This window comes from Montipora capricornis, chromosome 12 (assembly GCF_036669925.1).
Source record: "Montipora capricornis isolate CH-2021 chromosome 12, ASM3666992v2, whole genome shotgun sequence".
Lineage (NCBI taxonomy): Eukaryota > Metazoa > Cnidaria > Anthozoa > Scleractinia > Acroporidae > Montipora > Montipora capricornis.
In genome coordinates, this window is record NC_090894.1 from 36,489,938 (window position 1) to 36,510,253 (window position 20,316).

General features: G+C 38.7%; 1 protein-coding gene across 1 annotated transcript in view; it reads left to right on the top strand.

Annotated features, from left to right (window-relative positions):
- The window catches only part of LOC138026083 (dynein regulatory complex subunit 7-like), a 99,876-nt gene that overhangs the window by 46,278 nt on the left and 33,282 nt on the right, over positions 1-20,316 (top strand). Inside the window, exons 7-12 of the mRNA XM_068873272.1 lie at positions 10,485-10,607; positions 11,195-11,264; positions 11,972-12,100; positions 13,035-13,163; positions 13,349-13,412; positions 19,693-19,849. Of these exons, the coding sequence (XP_068729373.1) occupies positions 10,485-10,607; positions 11,195-11,264; positions 11,972-12,100; positions 13,035-13,163; positions 13,349-13,412; positions 19,693-19,849 (672 nt within the window). The remainder of the gene's footprint in view (positions 1-10,484; positions 10,608-11,194; positions 11,265-11,971; positions 12,101-13,034; positions 13,164-13,348; positions 13,413-19,692; positions 19,850-20,316) is intronic.

Here is a 20,316-nt window from a genome sequence, read left to right on the forward strand (position 1 = left end):
CCACAAAGTTCAGTTACCTGCACTCAAAACACATTTCTCACTGGATGTTTACTTTTCACCCAATTCTCCAATAATTGCACCAGCAAGGAAGAGTTCACCTTTGTTAGACCAATGGGAAACTGAAATAATGCGTGTTCGCTGGTCGAAAGTCTTTTCATTCATTTCATGCAGCGCAAATTCCCGTTTTGTTCGGCCTTGATCTTCTCACAAAGTTCATAAGCGTGCATCTGTAATTCAACAAAGTCACCAAGGAGTCACCATTTTTAAGAAAGATTTTTTGGTGAGAAATATGCACAATTGAACCACGATGTTCAAACAGTCAGATAGGGCAGTAAACACAGAAGATGAATCGATTATTTTTGACACTATCCTACAGAAAGTAGCCATTTTAGAGGCAAATGTGCATGGTGACGTTGTCAATGCACTGAGAAAAAATATCTCGCTAAATACAAATCATATAGTCGTGACTCGTGCACAATAACACAATGTCGTTGTTTTTTTCTCTTGTTGGTTTTGTCTAGCGAAATTACACTCGAAAAAATGTTATGCGATATAAAATTAGCATTCAATGGAGTTGTTATAAAAAAAAAGTCAGTAGAAACCATCTAAGATACTGTAAGGATTCACACAGCGTGTCACCATTTTGGTACAAAGTTGCTCACGCACTGAACTAATGTAAAAGAGTTTTACATCACATGTCATAGAAAAATTAAGTTTCTATCCTTGCGTGAAATTTATGTTTTTGATAACTATAACTTGAGTTTCCTGAATTTCCATGTCTCCTACCGACAGAAATTGTCGAAGAGTTGTAAATTAAAAACTTTACTAACACAAAAAAGTATTCTTTTAAATTTTCTGGGGCTTAATGAAGTTTTTACTGGCGTAACACATGGTGGGGTAATGCATATATATACAAACTAATCTGTAACAATATTTGACATTTGGCGATACAGCGTCATTTTATATAAAATATCGCATCAATTAGTATTTAATATGACCTCCGTAAGGAAACTACATCAAGGTAAAAGGCAATATCCTTCGTTCATATATATTCAGTGTGTTGTCATCTCATTTTTGGCTTAAATCTTACTCTTTTTAGCACGTCCACGAAAGTCGAAAGTCCTTTTTTTGTTGATTGTAGGTAGTAATATCCTTTAGGAGTTGGAAAGCGACAAACGTTTCTCACAGATACAGCAATTGTAGAGACCCCATCTTTTTTTGCTCTTGTGGGCCTCCCTTGCCTTCTTTAACGTGACGTCTTCTGTTAAACAATGTCTGAATAGGATTTCTCTTAGCTGTTAAACTTGTCCGTTCCAGGAAAATCGTCACTGATTAATCTCCAAGCGCTTGTGGGAGAAATGTAGCACATTTTACCTACTTTGCGAAGGGGAAACCTTGTCAATGCGAGAGAAAAGAAATACGCTCGTGCTCTTGTCACGCTATCAATGGCAGGAAGAAAAACCATATTTCAGATTATTACTCATTTCTTAGCTAAATCTAAACAATTTCGCTTCGTTTATTATTGTGGGTATATACGAAAAGAAATCAGAACACAGTACATCAAACTCAGTTAAGAAAAAAAACGTTACGTAACGCTATCCTACCGGTTATGAAGCACACTGTAAAGTTGTGTCACTCAATGACCCTGTCAGCACGTCCTATAAATACAGTCTGTGACAAAATTCCTTGGAACAGTACACTACTGTACAGATCTGAAGCTTTCGTGGCTTACTCTCCTTCACAATGTTGTTTGCACGCGAGTTTCTGAGCCCATTTGCCAAAACAACATTACGGGAGGGCAAGGTATTGTAAAGTGTTTCGACAATTTTCTCCGAGACTGTAGGTCAAGTTTTTTTTAACCTAGGGCAATTTTACCAACCTAGGTCACTTCGTTTCAACTTAGGTTTAAAGTTTTCAACCTTGTTTGAAATTGCAAGAAGTACAAATAAATGAAATTGACCCTCTGAGCGCTAGCTTTCATGTGAAGTGTCAAGTCACTTTTCAAGTAAACCAACCTCAAAAGTTCGGACATTCGAGCAGGTCGGACATATAACACATAGTGAGATGGCGTGTTACTTTCTTTTTGCGTGGACTTGAAAATGATGCAACAAAGACACTAGTCACTTCGATGGTTAGCATTTGGTGTGGGACGCGGTAGTTTTACACTCCTACTTCGACAGGATTTACGGGGGTGAGTCAGCTAGGTTTTGAACATCCGCGATCCCTAGGCAGACGGAAACGAAGTGTATTCCTTGCATTTTGTTATTGAGAATACCTTCATGTTTTAAATTGTCACATATTTGTGCACTTCGAGGTCAGTAATAAAACCGAATGAATGTGATGTGAGTGTGTGTAAATCGAGCCTCCTCTGTCAGTGAGCCTTTAATTCGAAGACGCTGAATCAGTCTAGCTAACTTCAGCAAGCAGTCCGGTTTGCAGCAGTTCCAGGGTCAACATGTCTAAGCAGATGCCTATTAAAGAAGGACTTTCACACAATGAAATCGCTCACATGGGTCACATGGGGTAAAAACTTAGCACTTCACATTACAATCTAATCAGTTAAGTCTGTTCACATATAAGTGCTACACGGCCAACGTTTACAAAAAACATATTCCTTCCTTGTACTACTACAGCTGTACATGTTCATTGCCATGACTTTAACATCTTCAGTTCCCACGGCCTGCTCCCGTCTTAACTTGTAGCTCAGTCGGTAGAGCAGCGATGATCATCGGGAATCGCTTTAACGTGTAACAGAAGCACGCCTTTTAGTCGAGACAATTCTGCGACTCACAATAAACGGTGGAAATGACCACTCTCTCTGATGCAGCTTATAAACCACACTAAAATCACTTTTATGCTGTTTTGTTACCGACCTTAACACACAATTAAGGTAAATTCGTAAAAACATAATGCGAGGAATGCATTTCGTTTTCGTCCGCCCAGCAATCGAAGATGGAAAAACCAGACTCACCCCCGCCAATCCTGTCGAAATACGAGTGTAAAACTATCGTGTCGTACACCATCAAAGTGACTAGTGTCTCTGTTGCTTCATTTCCAAGTCCAACGCATAAAGAAACAAACATTTCATATCCGCTCGCCACACCATCTCACTGTTTGTTGTATGTCCGATCTACACAATCCGAACTTTCGAGGTTTATTTACACGAAAGATCACGTGACACCTAGTGTAAGCAAGTGCTCAGAAGGTCAATTCCAACAGATATTTAACAATTATTGTATGAGCATGCGTTGGATATGAGATGTTAAATAGCCAACGAGGCTCGTAGCGCCGAGTTTGTTATAACCAGTCTCATATCCAACAAGCGCGAATGGAATAATTGTTTTATTGAATTCCTTAAACTTCGTAAATTTGGAAGTACGAAATACCAGCGAAAAAAGCAAGAAAATTCGAGCGAAATCGGGAAAACTTGATGAAGATGTGATGTTGTGTAATAACTTGTGGTCAGACAGACGTAGGCTCATCACAAACCATTTCTTGCCTTTCGCGCACTTCTTAACGTCGGAATTGATGCAAAAATTCCACAAAGAAAGTTTCTTTTTTTTTTGACTTTATTGAAAGAGAAATTTATCTTTCCGGCGAAAAAAATTCTAGTTTTGCAACGCTTAGCGCAAGCATTTACCATATAAGGTCAAACTAAGGTATATGAGCTGATAACCGAGGTTGAGTGAACCAATCAGAGCACGCGGAATGCATTATCCGAGGTTGAGAATTTAATAATAGGGAGTATCTGTGTATTTGCAAGTAAGTTGGTCCTGAAGGTGAGTTGATGAGTTTAGTGCAGCTTACATTTTTCATGAATTTTTTTATAAACCCCCAATGGTTGTTAAGTCTAGGCACTTACTCAGGTTGTTAATGGTTAGCGTTAAGGACATTGTTCATGAATGAATCGATGTCCTTAGGAGGGAATGGGTCAACAATATTGAACTAGACGCTCCATGAGCGTACACTGGGTTGCCTGCGGTACCTGTTACTCAAATACAGAAAGGACTGAGTTGGCTAGTATTGAACTGCAGCATTCCAGTCAATTTTTTTCAAGTTGGGGGTCATCAAGACCATTTAAGGGGTCACCCAGAAGTCGTGCCTTTGGCTCACACGTTCATAGGACAAAACAGATCTTTTTCTGAGGTTAAAAACCTGACTACAAACCTATTAATCATTTGTCAGAAAGAAAAAAATCCTGTCATCTTTAGAAAAAATAGGCACGCATTGCGTATGTGTGGGAGTGCGGTAACACAGCACTTTATTCCATATTCTCAACTGAGCTGAGAAAAACATTGGCTTCTAGGCTGACAGCTTTGTAATACAAACGTTTACTGAAGTTCAATCCTCTCTGGCGGGGTTAGTATCTGGTTGGGTGACCTGGAAAATATACCACTTTGTAACAGAAGCATAGGACCGAAAAAGCTCAAAAATTCGAACTAAGCAAGGTACAGGTTTTGTTAGCTTGCCTTATGCAAGACACAGTTTTTAGGATAAGAAGGAAGTTTTCAGCACAGTGGATCGAGAATAAGATATTTTGCCATGACATGACAACAACATTGATTTTGAACCGCGAATGTAAAAAGTTACCATCAGTGAAAAACATTTTGGGAGATTTTTGCTTCGTTCAATTTTGTTATTGTACCTATGGCTGCACAAGTAAATCGCAAAATTGAAAGTGACATCAAATTCAGTGGCGCCATGATCAAGTTACTGCAGCGTGTTCACTCGCAAAACAGTGAAGCATCTGTATCAAATGATGGCAAGATACCGGCTTTTTGTTTTTGTTAGTTTTCTTTTTCTTTCAAGTGTTATAAAGTTTGACAAGAAATGTGCGAATTCAACACAAAGATCATAATCGCCCAACTCTTGAGGTTGACCATTGTTTCTGCAAAGTCAAAAATGTACTCTCCAAGACGAGGTTATTTATCACCAGGTAATTCGATCGTTTTGGAAATAGCAGCTACTTTATTAGTCATCGGCGTTGCAATTTTTTGCTGATTTTGGGACTCATTTTGTTGAATCTCAAGCACGCTTGTTGAATCTCAAGCACGCTTCCAACAGACCTGTTTATTTTCGTGACTTATGCATGCGCTGCTTACAGTGCACTACTACAAAAATCCTCCCATATCTCATTTCAACCCACGTATGCAAATTAGTTAAGCTCGAAAATTAGTATACACAACATGATAAATTCACAAAGGCTGGTAATCTCACAAAAACTTTTCAGCGAAGAAATTATTGAAACAAACCATATATTTGCTATTAGAGGCAAAAAACCCTTCCTATTTCAATAGCGTGTTTGCAAACAAGACACACAATCCATGTCATAAAGCATATGCAATTTAATAAATTTCTGACAGTTCACATCAAACCCTTTACAGAAAAACCTTGACCGTAAATAATGAAGCACAAAAGAGGCAACAAGATTTCATTCAAATAATTCTTCACTGTCACATTTCTAATTTTTTTCTAACTGAAGACTGTGCAGATTTCAGTACAAAATAAATGTAAATTGCCAGACAACTGAGATGCGACTTCAGCAAACACTGTGACGCATTCAAGGCGTTCGATTCCTTCAGTTTTTGTTAAACTTATTAAAAATTGCCATTTGATTTCAGTGTTGTACATACCTCCAATTAGTAAAATATTAGAAGCAAAGCTCACTTGATATCGCGACGCGAAAAATGCAGTTGTTGTCGAAGACCATTACTCGTCGCTTTAAGGATTCCAAATTTTTTTATTTCACCGCTTGTCTTGTTTATCTAATTAACGTTCCATTCTTGAGCTCCATGAGGGTATATTTGTTTAAAGATCCACTAAAGCGCCATTCGCGTTACAATGACTTTCGGCGCCACTGAAGGTGAACACAAAAATTAGTGAATTTTCCATTTGTTACGGGAAGACTGTGCAGAGTTGAGTACAAATTAATACAAATGGACAGACAACAGAGATCACAGATCCACGTAAGGTGTTCGATTCCTTCTCTGTCTTTGTTGAACCCATAAGTTACCAGAGAGTTTCCATTTGGTTTCAGTGTTGTACATAACACTACACGTGGTAAACTATTACAAATACAGCTCAGTTTGATTTCGGCTCGACGGGCGAAAGATTGTTGTTGAAGTCCATTACTCATCGCTTTTAAGATTCCAGATATTTATTTTTCCACCCCTGTCTTGTTTATCCAATTGGTGTTCCTTTTTTGAGCTCCATAAGGGTATATTTTGTTTAAACATGCACTAAATCGCCATTTGCGTTACAATGACTTTCGATGCCATTCCAGGTTAATTAACTTTTCTCAAGTATGCACCAAAGAAATATACGCATTACAGAAGACTCTATGCACAAAGACACCACTTAGCAGGGGAGTGACAGACAGGACTTTTACTCACACGGAAAAAAATTTAAATTTAAATTTAAAAAGAGACAAATATTATCCATTTTTCGACTGGGATTGCCATACTGGCAACCCAATAAAATCTTCAAAGGAATAAAACATCTGAAACATACATGATGTGTTGTTTTTCAACGAAAACAAAAGGAAACGTTTCCATAATAATAGAGTTAAATTCAAAGAGGATTTGGTCGGGGTTCCAACATGGCCACCGTTTCTTTGCTTAGGGTCTTCAACATGGCGGCCGTGGCGTCATGTGAAAACCGAGAATTGTTGGTTTTTTATTCGCTTAGTTATTTGCTCTATGCTTTGCTTGAATTGAGTAAATAATCAAATGCAAGGAAAGACAAAACCTTAAAAGTTTTTCAGAAGCTATTTTGCGGGCACTTGTAAGTGTTATTTCTTTTGAATGATCAAATAAATGTTTGTTTTGTTTTTTGTTTTTTTTTTTGCTGAGTCTGTTTGTCAAGATGTATGTAGTAATAAATCAAACCTTTGTGATTATTTTTATTTTGGCATAATTCCCTTAATGTTCTTTAATTTGAGTCAGTATCACATTTGGATGAAGGGGCGTTTCCTTGTCCATTTTGTTAATTTTCAGCGCCACATAATCCTGAAGTTCGAACTTCTTCTTTTTGTTCTTCCCCTTCAGGTGTATGACAACTGCAGACTGCAGACTTCCTACAAATAGTGCTGATAAGCAGTATTTAAGTCTAAGCACCCAATTTAAAACTGTGATTTAGGGTTAGTCTGCAGTCCGCGGTCTGCAGTCTGCAGTTTGCAGGTGTCGGACACTGTTCTCCTTCAATGTCTGGGTCATCGACTTTTTCAAATTATTGACCATTTTCCTGCTCTGTATTTGATGTAGCTGTGACTTGTCCACTTATTTGCGGCATTTTGATTTCTTCCTCTGAGGGATTCCAAAAACCACTTCATTGCGGAGCTCCGCGCGCGCGGAGCACCATTGTTAAGAAAATATGGTAACCCATCGATGCAAGAAATCTTGGTTTATAGCCATAACGTCATCGAACGTCCGTCCGTCCGTCCGTCCGTACGTACGTCCTCCCGTCCATGTATGCCAATGTGACCAGTATCATGCTAGTTTACAGCATGCATCTTTGATATTGGACAACCATGTTTTGATCAATTGACACCTGTCAAAACAAGGTATCTGCTGACCAGTATCACGTGACCATATCACAGGCTCAAGCTTAAAGCCCATCCAGGTCAGCTTTTTTTTTAAAGTTGACCACTGAGCAGATACTGGTTTTTCGATTGGATTGCAGGCTCAACCCAAGTTAACTCACCTAAACATAAACAAGGCTTCATTTTTCGTGCGCTTTCTGTGGCTCGACGCCATACTACATCAACTATAGTTATTACACAGTTCAGGTGGAAAACGGTTTAAATTATGTTTTCTTTCTGCATTTTTTGCTGGTTTCAATCCGGTTTGACGTATCATGATATCTGTGGTCAACACTGGTGGCTACGCAGTTATTCACGTCAAGCGTCGGAGGGATATAAACTTAAAGCTAAGTGTTTATTTTTAATTTGCCTAGAGCTGCTTTTTTCCGTGTATTGCAATTTTTGGCATATCTTTAGAAGCTCTGAAGGACCTATGACTAGAACAGAAACGAAAAGAGAGCGAAAGAGAAAGACAACGACAAAACAGAATACCAGTAATAGCAGAAACTCATAAGGGTTGAAACGTGTAACGCGCGTTCATAGCTTCCGAACATTCAGTGCGAACTGATTGGTTGAATGTTTCAGTGCTAAGTACCATATTTGGAAACCCCTCGCTCTTGTTGTTCCAAATATGGTACTTAGCAAATTGAATATTCAGAAGCTTGTTTCCTAGCACACAAGGGGCCGTTACACGTTTCAACCCTTATGGGTTTCTGGTAATATGTCATACTTAGTGGAAGAACTTACTCCACAAATTCTTTCCTTGGGCACTAAACCGTTTGTTATTTTTACAGATGCGTTATTTAAAGTGGATGCGTATTTTTAAATGGTGGTTTCATCGAAAATCGAATTTTTATTGTCAACTGAAATTAAATAGCAATTATCTGTACTCTTTTGGACATAAAGAAAAAGTTGATTTGTTTGTTTGTTTGTTTTGCTCTAAAATGCGAGCGAACAAGTTCTTTTTTAATCCGTTTGCCGAACTGGTTTTTGTTGTGCCTCGACAGTGACAAGAAGATTTTGCCCTTATGTTATAAACATGTAATCGCAATGAGTTCTCGTAAAATTAGGGGGAAATCTCACCAGCTTGTGTTTTGAGAAGTTTGTATAAAGCACCTAAACGTTATTTAAGTGTTGGAGCGGATCTTGTTTGAAGTTCGTCTTTTCTTGGTTGCATTGCCATATTTTGTCAGTTCTTGTTCCAAGCCAACCTGGCGTGTTGCAGTGTGGCCCAGTGGTTAGGGTGCTTGCCTTGAGATCCGGAGATCCCGGGTTCAAGACCCGCTCTGACCACTTGTTGAATTTGATCCTGGTAGTCCCTGGTTCAACTTCTCAGCTGCACTTGTAAATAGCCAACTGGTTTGCCTCCGGCCAGTTGGCATTCTTAACAGTTGTTGTTGTTCTTTTCCGTCGTTTGGTTGTGTTTCATTGGCCCTGAAAAGCCCCTATGGGGAGCGGTCAATTAAGTATGTATGTATGTATGTATGTATGTATGTAAATACATCAAAATGTGAATGATCTCGTTTTCAAAGATATAGTGGAATAAAGTAGTACATCAGTAAAACACTTCTTTGACCTTGAAATAAATAAAAAAATATGGCTTCTAATTTTAGCGTGATTCCTATTCGCTGGCTATTGACAGTTGACTCTGAAATTGCCTTTTTTTCCTTTTCCATTCGCTCGCTGAGACTGTGCTTGTTTTCTTTGAAAACTCATGCGGTTCAAGAAAAATTCATTGCCAAACTGGTAAATTCCAAAGTAAATTTCACTTGAAAAACCGATATCGTACTCATTGCTTTGTGATAGCGTAAAATTTACCGTTTAATTCACTAGTTAGGCAATGAATTTTTCTATAGAAGAAAGCAAAGAAAATGATTTAATTATTATAGCAGCAACAGAAACATCAAAACGCGGACAATTCGAAACCTTTTATTTTCACTAACCCCACAGGCAGTAAGAATAAATAGCCAGGGAGCTCCAGTTTTAGGCTTGGCTAAATCTACATATGACGGCATTTTGGCAATGGTTCTGTGAATGGTTATGTTTTGTTACAAGCAGCTTCTCCAAAATAATGACACCAGTGGTTTGGTCACAAGTTCGTTTTTTTGTAATTTTTCTCACAAGTTATTTTTTTTTGTCAGATTAAACTTTGACCAAAATCGCACCATCCAGAATAGACGTTCTGGTGTTCTAGCAAGCTCTCAAGTTTCCTTGTATCTGATAGAAAATAGCCACGAATACTTTGAGTAATGATTTTCAATATGGAGAGAACCAGTTGCACCTTAATGCTCCTTACAACAGTTACAGGTTATTTTATGAAAATCAATTAGATCTATTTGCACATGACAAAGGAAGGCTTGGAAGTAGCTTAAACTCATTGGTATAAAAAGTATCCATGATATCAGTAGCTGATTTAATGGCTTAGTGGTTAGTTCAGAGGTGATGTAATCTCGGACGTCAGATGATGCGGGGGTTCAAATCCTAGGAGGAGCAAGGAATGCTGTGGAAGCTCAAGATAAGGAACATAATCTGTATGGAGAGATATTAAAGAAGAAGGGAAGGAAAGGGAAAGATAAGTCGGGAAGAATAAATCTTTTCTTATCCCCCCTACAAATCCAGGCCCCATTTATTATTATTTTCTTTATTATCCAGGCCCCATTTTCTAACATTTTAACCTAGGTTAAAAAAAATTGACCTAGGTTGAAAAAGATAACCTAAACTTAAGTTTAACCTGTAACATTAACACCAAAGTTATGTGAGGAAGAGCAAACCATTTCTTGATAAATGTGTTTGCGTAAGTCATGGAGATTTGACGTAAGGAAGTTTAAATAGTTTTGGCTCTATTTTCTTTCCTAGCTTTAGGAACTTTATTTATTATTATGGTTTATATATTTGCTCTTTATAGGATATGGTGTATGACTTGGGTGATGCTGCCAAATGGGAGTTCATGTTCTCTACCTCTGACAAACCATTACTGGTTATCCCCTCTGTGGATGAAGCTGATCCTCTTGATATTGACGATGACGAGGTACTATAAACTCACCAGTTTTACTGATGCAGTGGAAACACAAAATAAGTTAATCTGCAGTGGGAATTAGTGTGCGTATTCAGATAACCATGTAGAGGAATATGCAACTTGGTGAAGGTCAGAATTACCATCTTTTGAGTTCAAAAAGCAAAGACAAGTGGGCAGTAGTCTTTCGGCCTAGACATTTCAGCATATCAGTTAGACTGATACCATGAAGATGCCCTCCTAGGCATCTTAAACATGAAAAGTGGCAGAAACTCTAACTTAAATGTGACATGAACATTTAATGTTAATTGTAACTACACGGGGTACTTCTTGATGTTCGTCAATTTCTGGAGGGCACAGGCTTCCCAATACGAACTGACCGTGGGCTATTCCATATCCCGCTTAATTCTTCAAAAGCTTATCGCACGTACTGTGGCTGAATCCAGCTGTTTCTCCCTTCAGGGAAAAAGCAAGACAAAGTAGTAGGGCTGTGGCACAACCAGCTTCTCACCCTCCGAGGCCCCAACTCGTTTTGTTTATACAGCAGTTTTGTTTTATAAAGCACTTACCAAAACAATTATAGTTTACTGACTTTTTTGCAGAACGATGAAAATGCATCTGATTTTGATTTACCACCATCATGGGTGGCTCCTTTGGAAATTTCACTGAAAGGTAAGGTGACTTCTAATTTTGTCCACAAATATTACCCATGATTAAAGGAATGTAAGGAGTGTTTTTTCAACATAATCTGTAGAAGATGTTTATAGTTATATTCACACCTGAAAAGCACAGCTGTAATGGCATTTGAGCTGATGACTGGTGTATGGTACCGCTGCAGTGTTGAGTACGCCACCAAACAAGAGCAAAACAATGGCTCTGCATATGCGCTTTAACGTTTTGTACATTTGTCTCCTTTCTCTGCCAATGAGACGTCTGGCACGTTTGTTTCATGTGGACCTCCCGGCTGGCAAATAACATATATATCCAACAGTTTTAGTCTGTGCAAACTCGAGATTTAAGTATTTGCTTGCGTAACTGTGAATATGCCTACTGCATACTCTCCACCAGCACATCAAAGTAAAGGCATGTTCGAGAACCTCTGTCAATGTTTAACGCGATGTACATTTTACACTCTGGATAGCGAACTATCCACTGGATAAAGTTACCCAGCCGGGGTTTGAACAACTGAGGCAGGAAAGGAAAGGAAAGGAAAGAAACTTTATTTAAGTGTCTAGTCGTTCTAGCTCTGGAGCACTAATTGGGGACACTGTAAACTGAAATTAACAATTAACACAAATCAAGTCCAATGTTGGTTTTTGAGGAGGCTCAAATTACGTTATTACCTGTAAATAACATTATTTCTTCTAACATAACAAAAGAATTCCAAACGAGGTGCCCCTACGGAAAGAAGACAAAGCTTTACAAGAAAGCGAAACTCGAGAAATTTGCAGAATATTTGCTGAAAGACGGTCTTGTGTCCTGCTTGTCAAGTTACAATGACTATGGATGTGAGTATGTTTTAATTTACACAAAGGAAACCAATTTATATGTTTTCGTGATGTCCACTGCCTTAAGGTGCATTTTTGTAAGAATCAGAAAACGGATTTTTTAATCCGGCCAAAAACAGGTATCTCGCTTTTTTATGAAAATTTAAAAACGTATCATGTATTTAAAAAATTTCTACCTTTTTTCAGCCTTTAAGAATACATTCACACTTGTAGCCTCTGCGAATCTGTACGGCGCCTTAAGTGAAAAAAATCTTTTTTCGCATTTTTGCAAGGATTTCCCTTCTGGTATGTTCTTTTCCAGACTGTGTAAGGCCAAAGATCTGTAGTTATGCAACTGAAGTTCTTTAATATACGCTTAGCCCTTGCTGAATTAACTGGTGTACCTCTTCAAAGGCCTAGTAAACACTCAAGCAGTACCGGAGTTAAATGACTATAGAAGACCAGTAGCCACTTTGGGAAAATCGTTATTCAACACTACGAGAACATTTTACTAGCAAAACCATACACCTTATTCCAAAATGGCCTCCATTTAAATATTCTTTTGTTTTTATTCAAATTAACCCTTGATGCCTCGTTCTTAAGCTGAAAATTCAAAAGAATATTTTATCTTAAACGAGGCAACAAGGGCCAATTTGTATGCGCTTAAATCAGTGGTCATTTTGGAATAAGGTGTATGGAGTTTTCTACGTAAAGATGTAGACATCTTAAGACAAACTGAAAGCAAGCGTGAATCCGCATCCCGAAGAAGAGACGGTTGGAAAGAAAGAAAGCAAGAGCATTTGCAAATGTTGTTACTAGTGCCTTATCTTATTAGGCTTACAAGACAGCTCAGTGTGTGTAGCTGTACTGAGTTAAATCCACGCATGTGTAGATGTGGTTGAAGCTAGGCAAACCATGAAAAACTCATCTTTATGTTGATTATGTGTTGTTGCAGTGAAAGATTTGGTGGAAAAACGAGAAATGCACAAACACAGAATTGATAAGCTTCAAAGTAAAGTCCACAACATGACAACTGGACGTATCACAGAGTACTTTCAACCAGGCAGGGTGGACTGCCTCAAAGGTTGGATGTTAGACAGTTTTCAGTTTGGTGGGCACACCATCGTATTCGGCATCATGTCATTACCACTCTTCACAATTTGATGCTTGTGGTGTTGCTGTAGCCTAAGCCGTTGTCGTTGCTTTTCTCTTATATGTTCTCTCATATCAATAAAACTAGGAAATAAAGTAGCCTTTTTTTTACCATAGAACACACTTACAAGGCCAGTTCTCCTGGTCCAGAATCTGACCGAAGTATGATATTCTACTCAAGGTAGGAGTAACTCTCACAGGTTTTTGTTATGTATACAGAATTGGGTTTATCTTATGAATTTCATTTATCTTTCTTCAGGTTGTTTTCACGTAGCTTCTTAGAATGAGCATTGAGGGTCCAAAGAAGGGACCAGGGTTTCTTTATGTGTTCTTCAGCAACCTATAATTATTGACCTAATTCTCGAGTTGTTAAAGTGCTACTATGACCAAAAATCAAATTCCCACTTAAGTGACCGAAGTTTTAACCCTTCATTTCAAAAAGACACCTGTTTGTTTTAACTAAAATTGTCCTAGTTAACTTAATGGTCCACCACTACTAACTTTAAAGTGCCACTACGATGAAAATTTTGCATGTCCTTTTTTCTTTAGTTTTGAAAATAGACGTACTAAATAGGTATCATGCCAATTTTTATCTCAAAATTCCCACGGAAAGTATGATTATTGTAACGTAGTTTTTCGGTTTTCGTTGTCCGCCATTACTCGAACGGCAAATGACTGTGAGCGAGGAAAAGGGTTGGGTCTAGCTGGATCGCCTGGGGTCTGACGTCATATGCGCAACGCTCAAAATAAACGCGGCTAATTTCCCATGCCGTCTATGAGATGTGAGAGATCGCCGAGTTGCTTTTTGCTGATACTACATACATTACTCCTTGATCGACTTGTTGGCTTTGTCAAACGCCCACGAAGCGATGCGCGTATGACGTCACGAGCCAAGTCTTCCGTGAAGACCGCTTACAAATTAATCGCAGGCTTCTCCAATGCCGTCCGAGTAATGGTGGACAGATTTTTAGCGGTTTTTGGCTGGCTATTTCCCGACTTATCTAGCTTCTATCGTTCCAAATTTAAATGCATTGTATTATTTTGAACATATTGACTTAATTGACGTTGAAAAAATTCGAAAAGAAAACCAGAAATTTTCGTCGTAGTGGCGTAGAGAGCTGGATCGGGGATAACATGACGCCAAATATTCACTAGTTTAAAAATGCAGTGCGTGTGCACGCGCCAAATTAATATGCAGCACAGGAGTGTCAGTCTTGAACGTGAATAATGGTGGACCGTAAAATCCTAAACTTGCACTCACAAAGAAAACAGCCTTTGGATAAAATTCAAAGCTCAAGGTTTTGCCAGTCAGGTGTCAAGCAAACACGCTTTCAAAATCTGAAGGAAAAAGGAAGTGAATTTTATATCATAGTAGCACTTTTAGGGGATGAACAGGATTATTAATGTTTGACATCAAGCATTCCTATTTTAATCCTCGGTACTAAAAAAGATGGCGCCACGCGTTGCCTTCTGGGCAGATCGACAGGTTGGCCGCAAAGTATGTAAACAAATCATGGCGGCCGGTCGCAGTGCAGGCGGTGTAACACAATGAGTCAGAAATTACTGGTGCCAAACTATAGAAAAAAGTTGAGAAATTGAGTAAAGCAGAGGCTGAGAGGTGGCTGAGATGCCGTGGATGTAGCTTAATGGGCTAAAATCCAAGTAAGTTTATACAAGCGTAATTGTCATTGTTTGGGCACGAAAATGTCAAATTGGTTTTGATGGGGTATTTAATATTTTTTATCTTGAACAATTAAGTCGTACATCAAATCTGGCTGGGATACGCTGCTGCTGAAAGATCCAGATGAGATCCAACAAGAAAAAAGAAAAGAAAACCTAAATGCCGAGGGAGCAACTACTCGAAAAATTTTCTTGATGGGGAAGCCATTCCCACCGAGGGCTGGTCCTCGTTTCTGGACGAAATACCTGAAGTTAAACATTCCGTTGTTGAGGAGTTCTTTCAAAAATTCCGAGGATAAAAGACACCTTACAGATGGGTATTCCTTTTCAAGGACAAAGATTTACTTTGCAACAAAACTGGATTTCGCCGGAGCGCTCGCTGAAGCGTCCGAACCGACTTCAACGAGTCTAAATCAAAAAGGACTTGGCAAATTCCAAGAGTTCCTTCCCAGTCTGCAAATAAATTTGTCTTGACTGCTCTCCCACACTGTCATCATTAGACAAAGAAAATATGCCTTGCATCTCAACTAGTACTGACACATCAAAGCAAAGATCGGAGGCATGGTTTTCAGGGAGACTACGCAAGATTACCTCATCCAAAGCCCTTGCAGTCATAGGATTATATGAAAAGAAGGAATTTAGTGAAACATGGGAGTGCGTCAAACAAGCTTCCAGAGCCAACCAAAAATTTTAGAAACTTTCAGAGAGGCATTATCTATGAGGAAGCTGCAGCTGCATGCTTCAGTGCTGAGGCTGGTGCAACACTGTCTGAATGCGGGTTGTTCGTGCTTACATCTGACAACCGCTTTGCTGCATCACCTGACCGTATCTTTGACGAGGAGGCATGTTCTATGCTAACTATATAAATACTGGCGAAAAAATTCAGTTAGCTGGACAATGCTTGCTAGAAGTTAAGGTGATTCCCTATAGTATTAGAAGTTGTCGTAAGATTTTCTATAAACTTTTCTCGATTGTTCCCTACATTATGGTGACTCAAAATGTGCAATTAAAAAAGTAGGTCACCAAGCTCGTTTGGGAGATATAACTTGCTCAAATTTCTCATTTAATCATTGCCCGCGGCGACTTCATTTATCAAGGACAAGTTTGTTCCATCGGTTCACGCTACCTTTTGCAGGAACAGGAAGCACAGCTTTGACGTAATTCTTGAAATAACAAAACAGATGTATTGCATTGCTCAAAAAGAATAATTTAATGTTTGTTTTATGGCACAGGCACACGTCTTGTAAAGGCACTGACTACAAATATTCCTCGGGTGCGTGATCTCGAGGAGACCACGAATGATTGCTACGAATACTTTTTACCCTGTAACTGAATGCTATAGCTAAAAGCTGTCCTGAAGTTTCCTTTGTACCTGTTTGAATACATTTGTATATGGCCACCCACAGCATTGTATACAGCAAATTGTATATCTGCATTTGTCTTTATTAGCAAATTGTCAGTCCTTCGAGTGAATAGCTTTGAATTTATTGATACAAAATTGAAGAAATGTAAGCCATTTCTTATTGCTGTAATGATGTTTGAGAAAAAAAATATTATATTAAGTAAAATAATATTTCTATTATTATTTTTAACATCTAACACTTTTATTATAAAGGACAGCAATGATTCATGTGCAAACCAAACATTGGTATTTCTGAATGCCTTGAATGCATCACAGTGTTTACTCAAGTCGCATTTTAGTTGTCTGGCAATTTACATTACCCGGTATTTTTTACTTAACTCTGCAAAGGTAAGAAAAATTTGGAAATGTGACAGTGAAGAACTATTTGAATGAAAAGCTTGTTGTCTCTTTTTTGCTTCATTATTTACGGTCAAGGTTCTTTCGAAAAGGGTTTGATGTGAACTGTCAGAAATTTGTTTAAAGCGGCATATGCGTTATGACACGGATTGTGTCTCTTGTTTGCACGCACGCAATTGAAATAGGAAGGGTTTTTGCCTCTAATAGCAACTTGTTGTTTGTTGCAATAAAGTTTTCGCTGGAAAAGGATTTTGCGAAATTTCCAGCCTTTGTTAATTTTAATATCATGTTTAATTTTCGATCTTAAGAAATTTGCATACCTGGGTTGAAATGTGATACGGGAGGATTTTTGTGAAAGTGCTCTGTTAACGAAAATAAACAGGTCTGTTGGAAGCGTGCTTGAGTTTCAACAAAATGAGCCCCAAATCAGGAAAAAATGTGACGCTGTTGAATAATAAAGTGGTGATAAATAACCTCGTCTTTGACTTTGCAGAAACAATGTTGGCCGATTGTGATCTTTTTGTTGAATTCGCTCATTTCTTGTCAAACTTTATAACACTTGTAAGAAAAAGAAAACTAACAAAAACAAAAACCTTGTATCTTGCCATCATTTGACACAGATGCTTCACTGTTTCGCAAGTAAACACGCCGCGGTAACTTGATCACGGCGCCCGCTGAATTCGATGTCACTTTCGATTTTGCGATTTGCTTGTGCAGCCAAAAGTACAATAACAAAATTGAACGTAGCAAATATCCCCCAAAATGTTTATCACTGATGGTAACTTTTTATATTCGCAGTTCAAAATTAATGTTGTTTTCATGTCGTAAATTTTATTGTTGATGGCAAAGTATTTTATTCTTGATCGACCGTCCTGAAAACTTGCTTCTGCTCTTCCTAAAAACTGTGTATCAATATTTATTTACTTTTGCATAAATATTTGTTTTACATAAAGCAAGCTAACAAAATCTGTACCTTGCTTAGTTCACATTTGTTAGCGTTAAAATAGAATTTTCGGTCCAATGCTTCTGTTGGTATCACCCATCCTGATACTGACCCCGCCGGACAGGGAAAACTTTAGTGAACTTTCGTGAACTTTCGTGAACTTTCGTATTACAAAGCTGTCAGATGCTCACAGTGCACGCTTAAACTTGTGGTGAAAAGAAGTTGTGAGGGAACTTGAAAATGATCAACATGTCAGCCCAGACGCCAATGTTTCTCGATTCCCTTTTATTTTCTTCACTCTTTCTGGGTTCAGTACTTTGCTAGTAACCACATGTCTTCTCAGGGAGCTATTTACCTAAGACTTCTACCATTGCACCACAATGATATACAATACCTAAACAATATCGTGCACTGTTAGAGCTACATATTACGCTAAGACAACGTGAATCTCCTGGAATACAAAACGCAGCTCAGTTGACAATATGGAATAAAGCGCTGCGTTACTTCACTACCACAGATAAGCAATGCGTGTCGTGGGCTCCTGTGTGTGTCATTTTTTTCTAAAGATGACAGGAATTTCTTCTTTCTGACAAATGATTAATTAATAGGCCGGCAGCCAGGTTTTTAACCTCAGAAAAGGATCTGTTCCGTCGTATGAACGTGTGAGCCAAAAGGCCTCTGCTGGTATGACTTCTGGGTGATCCCTTAAATGGTCTTAATGACCCCCGACTTGAAAAAATTGCCTGGAACTATGTACGTACCACAGGCAACCCAGTGTACGCTCACCAAGCATCTAGTTGTTTAAGTTTTGGGTTTGTTGGAAAGCTAAAAAATGCAAGATTCTTGTATACTCAGCTTTTACGCGGACAGCGAAAAACAGCGCACCAAAACGGCATGTGAAAATCGTAATCGAGATGGGTGTCTGGGTGAAACTTGAGCTGCAGGACGTCCGATTTGTTTACACAATTATGTTGATCTACCTAGAAGGCAACGCGTAGCGCCATCTTAAGTATCGAGGATTCCATTCTCAGTCAGCGTTCCTCTTTTATTTCCATTTTCAGACGTCCGCAATTTCAGCTTAAACGCTGTACGTGTACTTTACTTTTACAATCTGTCTTTTATGTAGTAGATTTTATTTGCCAGGTTTTTAGAGAGGAATTGAGTGCAACATATGTTCAGCTAGTGCGCTACCAACTCGACCTTAAAGCAGCATCTTTTTTTCCACGAATTGGTTGCCTTCTGTGTTCCCGTACACGTGTGGGCCTTAAGAATTAGATGTACACAAATTCTGGTTTAGCGACCCAGTAAATGGGCGGGTATAGTTGTTAAAGCGTTCACTTTCTATCATTCAGCTTTGCTTTGCAGGTAGGCAAAGGCAGAAAGAGTTATGAGGAAGCACAATTTTTTGCGCAGCTTGCTTCTTGTAATTTCATCGTAGACAAGGATGGCTTTCCATCCGAATGGGAAAATCGGGAGAATTTTTTATCTTTTGTGTTTTTTCTTTTTCTTTGTTTCTTCAAAAGACTAGGTACTAACGATAAAAAAAATAAACATTTGCACAGCGAAAACCGCGCATTTAATTCGCCAAGGAGCATGGCACTTGTGGGACGCAGTGGTTGGTACAGGATTTTCCGATCATTTCGGCAAAAAACGAGAAAAGAGGAATACCTCTGAAGGTATTCCTTTGTTTCCAAAAACTTTCCAGCTGAAAAGTCTGTTCCAACTGATTTACCACCGGAACAACCAGGTTTTCGAGACAGAAGGAAAGCGCCCAAGGAAACAAGAATAAAAATTTGGAAGCATGCAGAATTGCAGTGACGTCTTATGAATAAAGGAGAAAATGTGGAGCTGTGTTGGTGGGACGGTTAAACTCGAAAATTTGATTTTATCAAACGAGGTCAATTAAGAAACGTCAGCCATCCAATCTTTTTATGGTGGTAATTCGACTTTTATCAACTCGTTTTATAAAACCACTTTTTCATGCAATCGGTACCTCACCTACTTTCCACACCAAAAGTCACTCTTAGCTAGGGTTCCCTTGCTTACTGCAGGGCCTCTAAACTATCAGTGTATTTTCAGTGCTCGCATTGATGGATTAGTGAAGCGTGAGGAATCGCACGAGGAGATGACTGAGAGCTTTGTCAGTAGAGATGATTATATGTATTATCGACAAGTGACATTTGGAAAGCGCATGAAGAAGTTTGGTCCTCAAGATGCTAATGCAAGGCCGATAGTGGTAAGCTGTAAAGCCCTGTTTCTGTCTCTTTTCTGTTGTCTCAGTTCATATTAATTCTAGATTTTTTACGATATTTGTATCAACGCTTGTGTGCATAGTTTTTTAGTATCGCTATTTGTTATAAAATGCTAAAAAGAGAATGATTTTCCCGCCAAGTAATAATTTCGGGAAAAGGGTAAATCCCCCAATAACCTCCCACGCAGACGTTCTTAGGGCTTCGTCACCCGTTCCTTCCCAACAAACGTAAACTGAAACAAATAACCACATCCCTTCTTGGATTACAGACCAATCAGAGGCCGTTTTCCAGCCTTCCCTGTTGTGTCTTTGACTTGGCAAACTTTCACGCCTGAAAATTAAAGCACTGAAAAAGCATTAAATTTGAAGCTTTCTTCAAGTTGTATTTTGTCATATTGCTCTGAGCTGTAAAAGTTTCAAGTTGATGAAATGATGCGCATAAGTACAGTTTT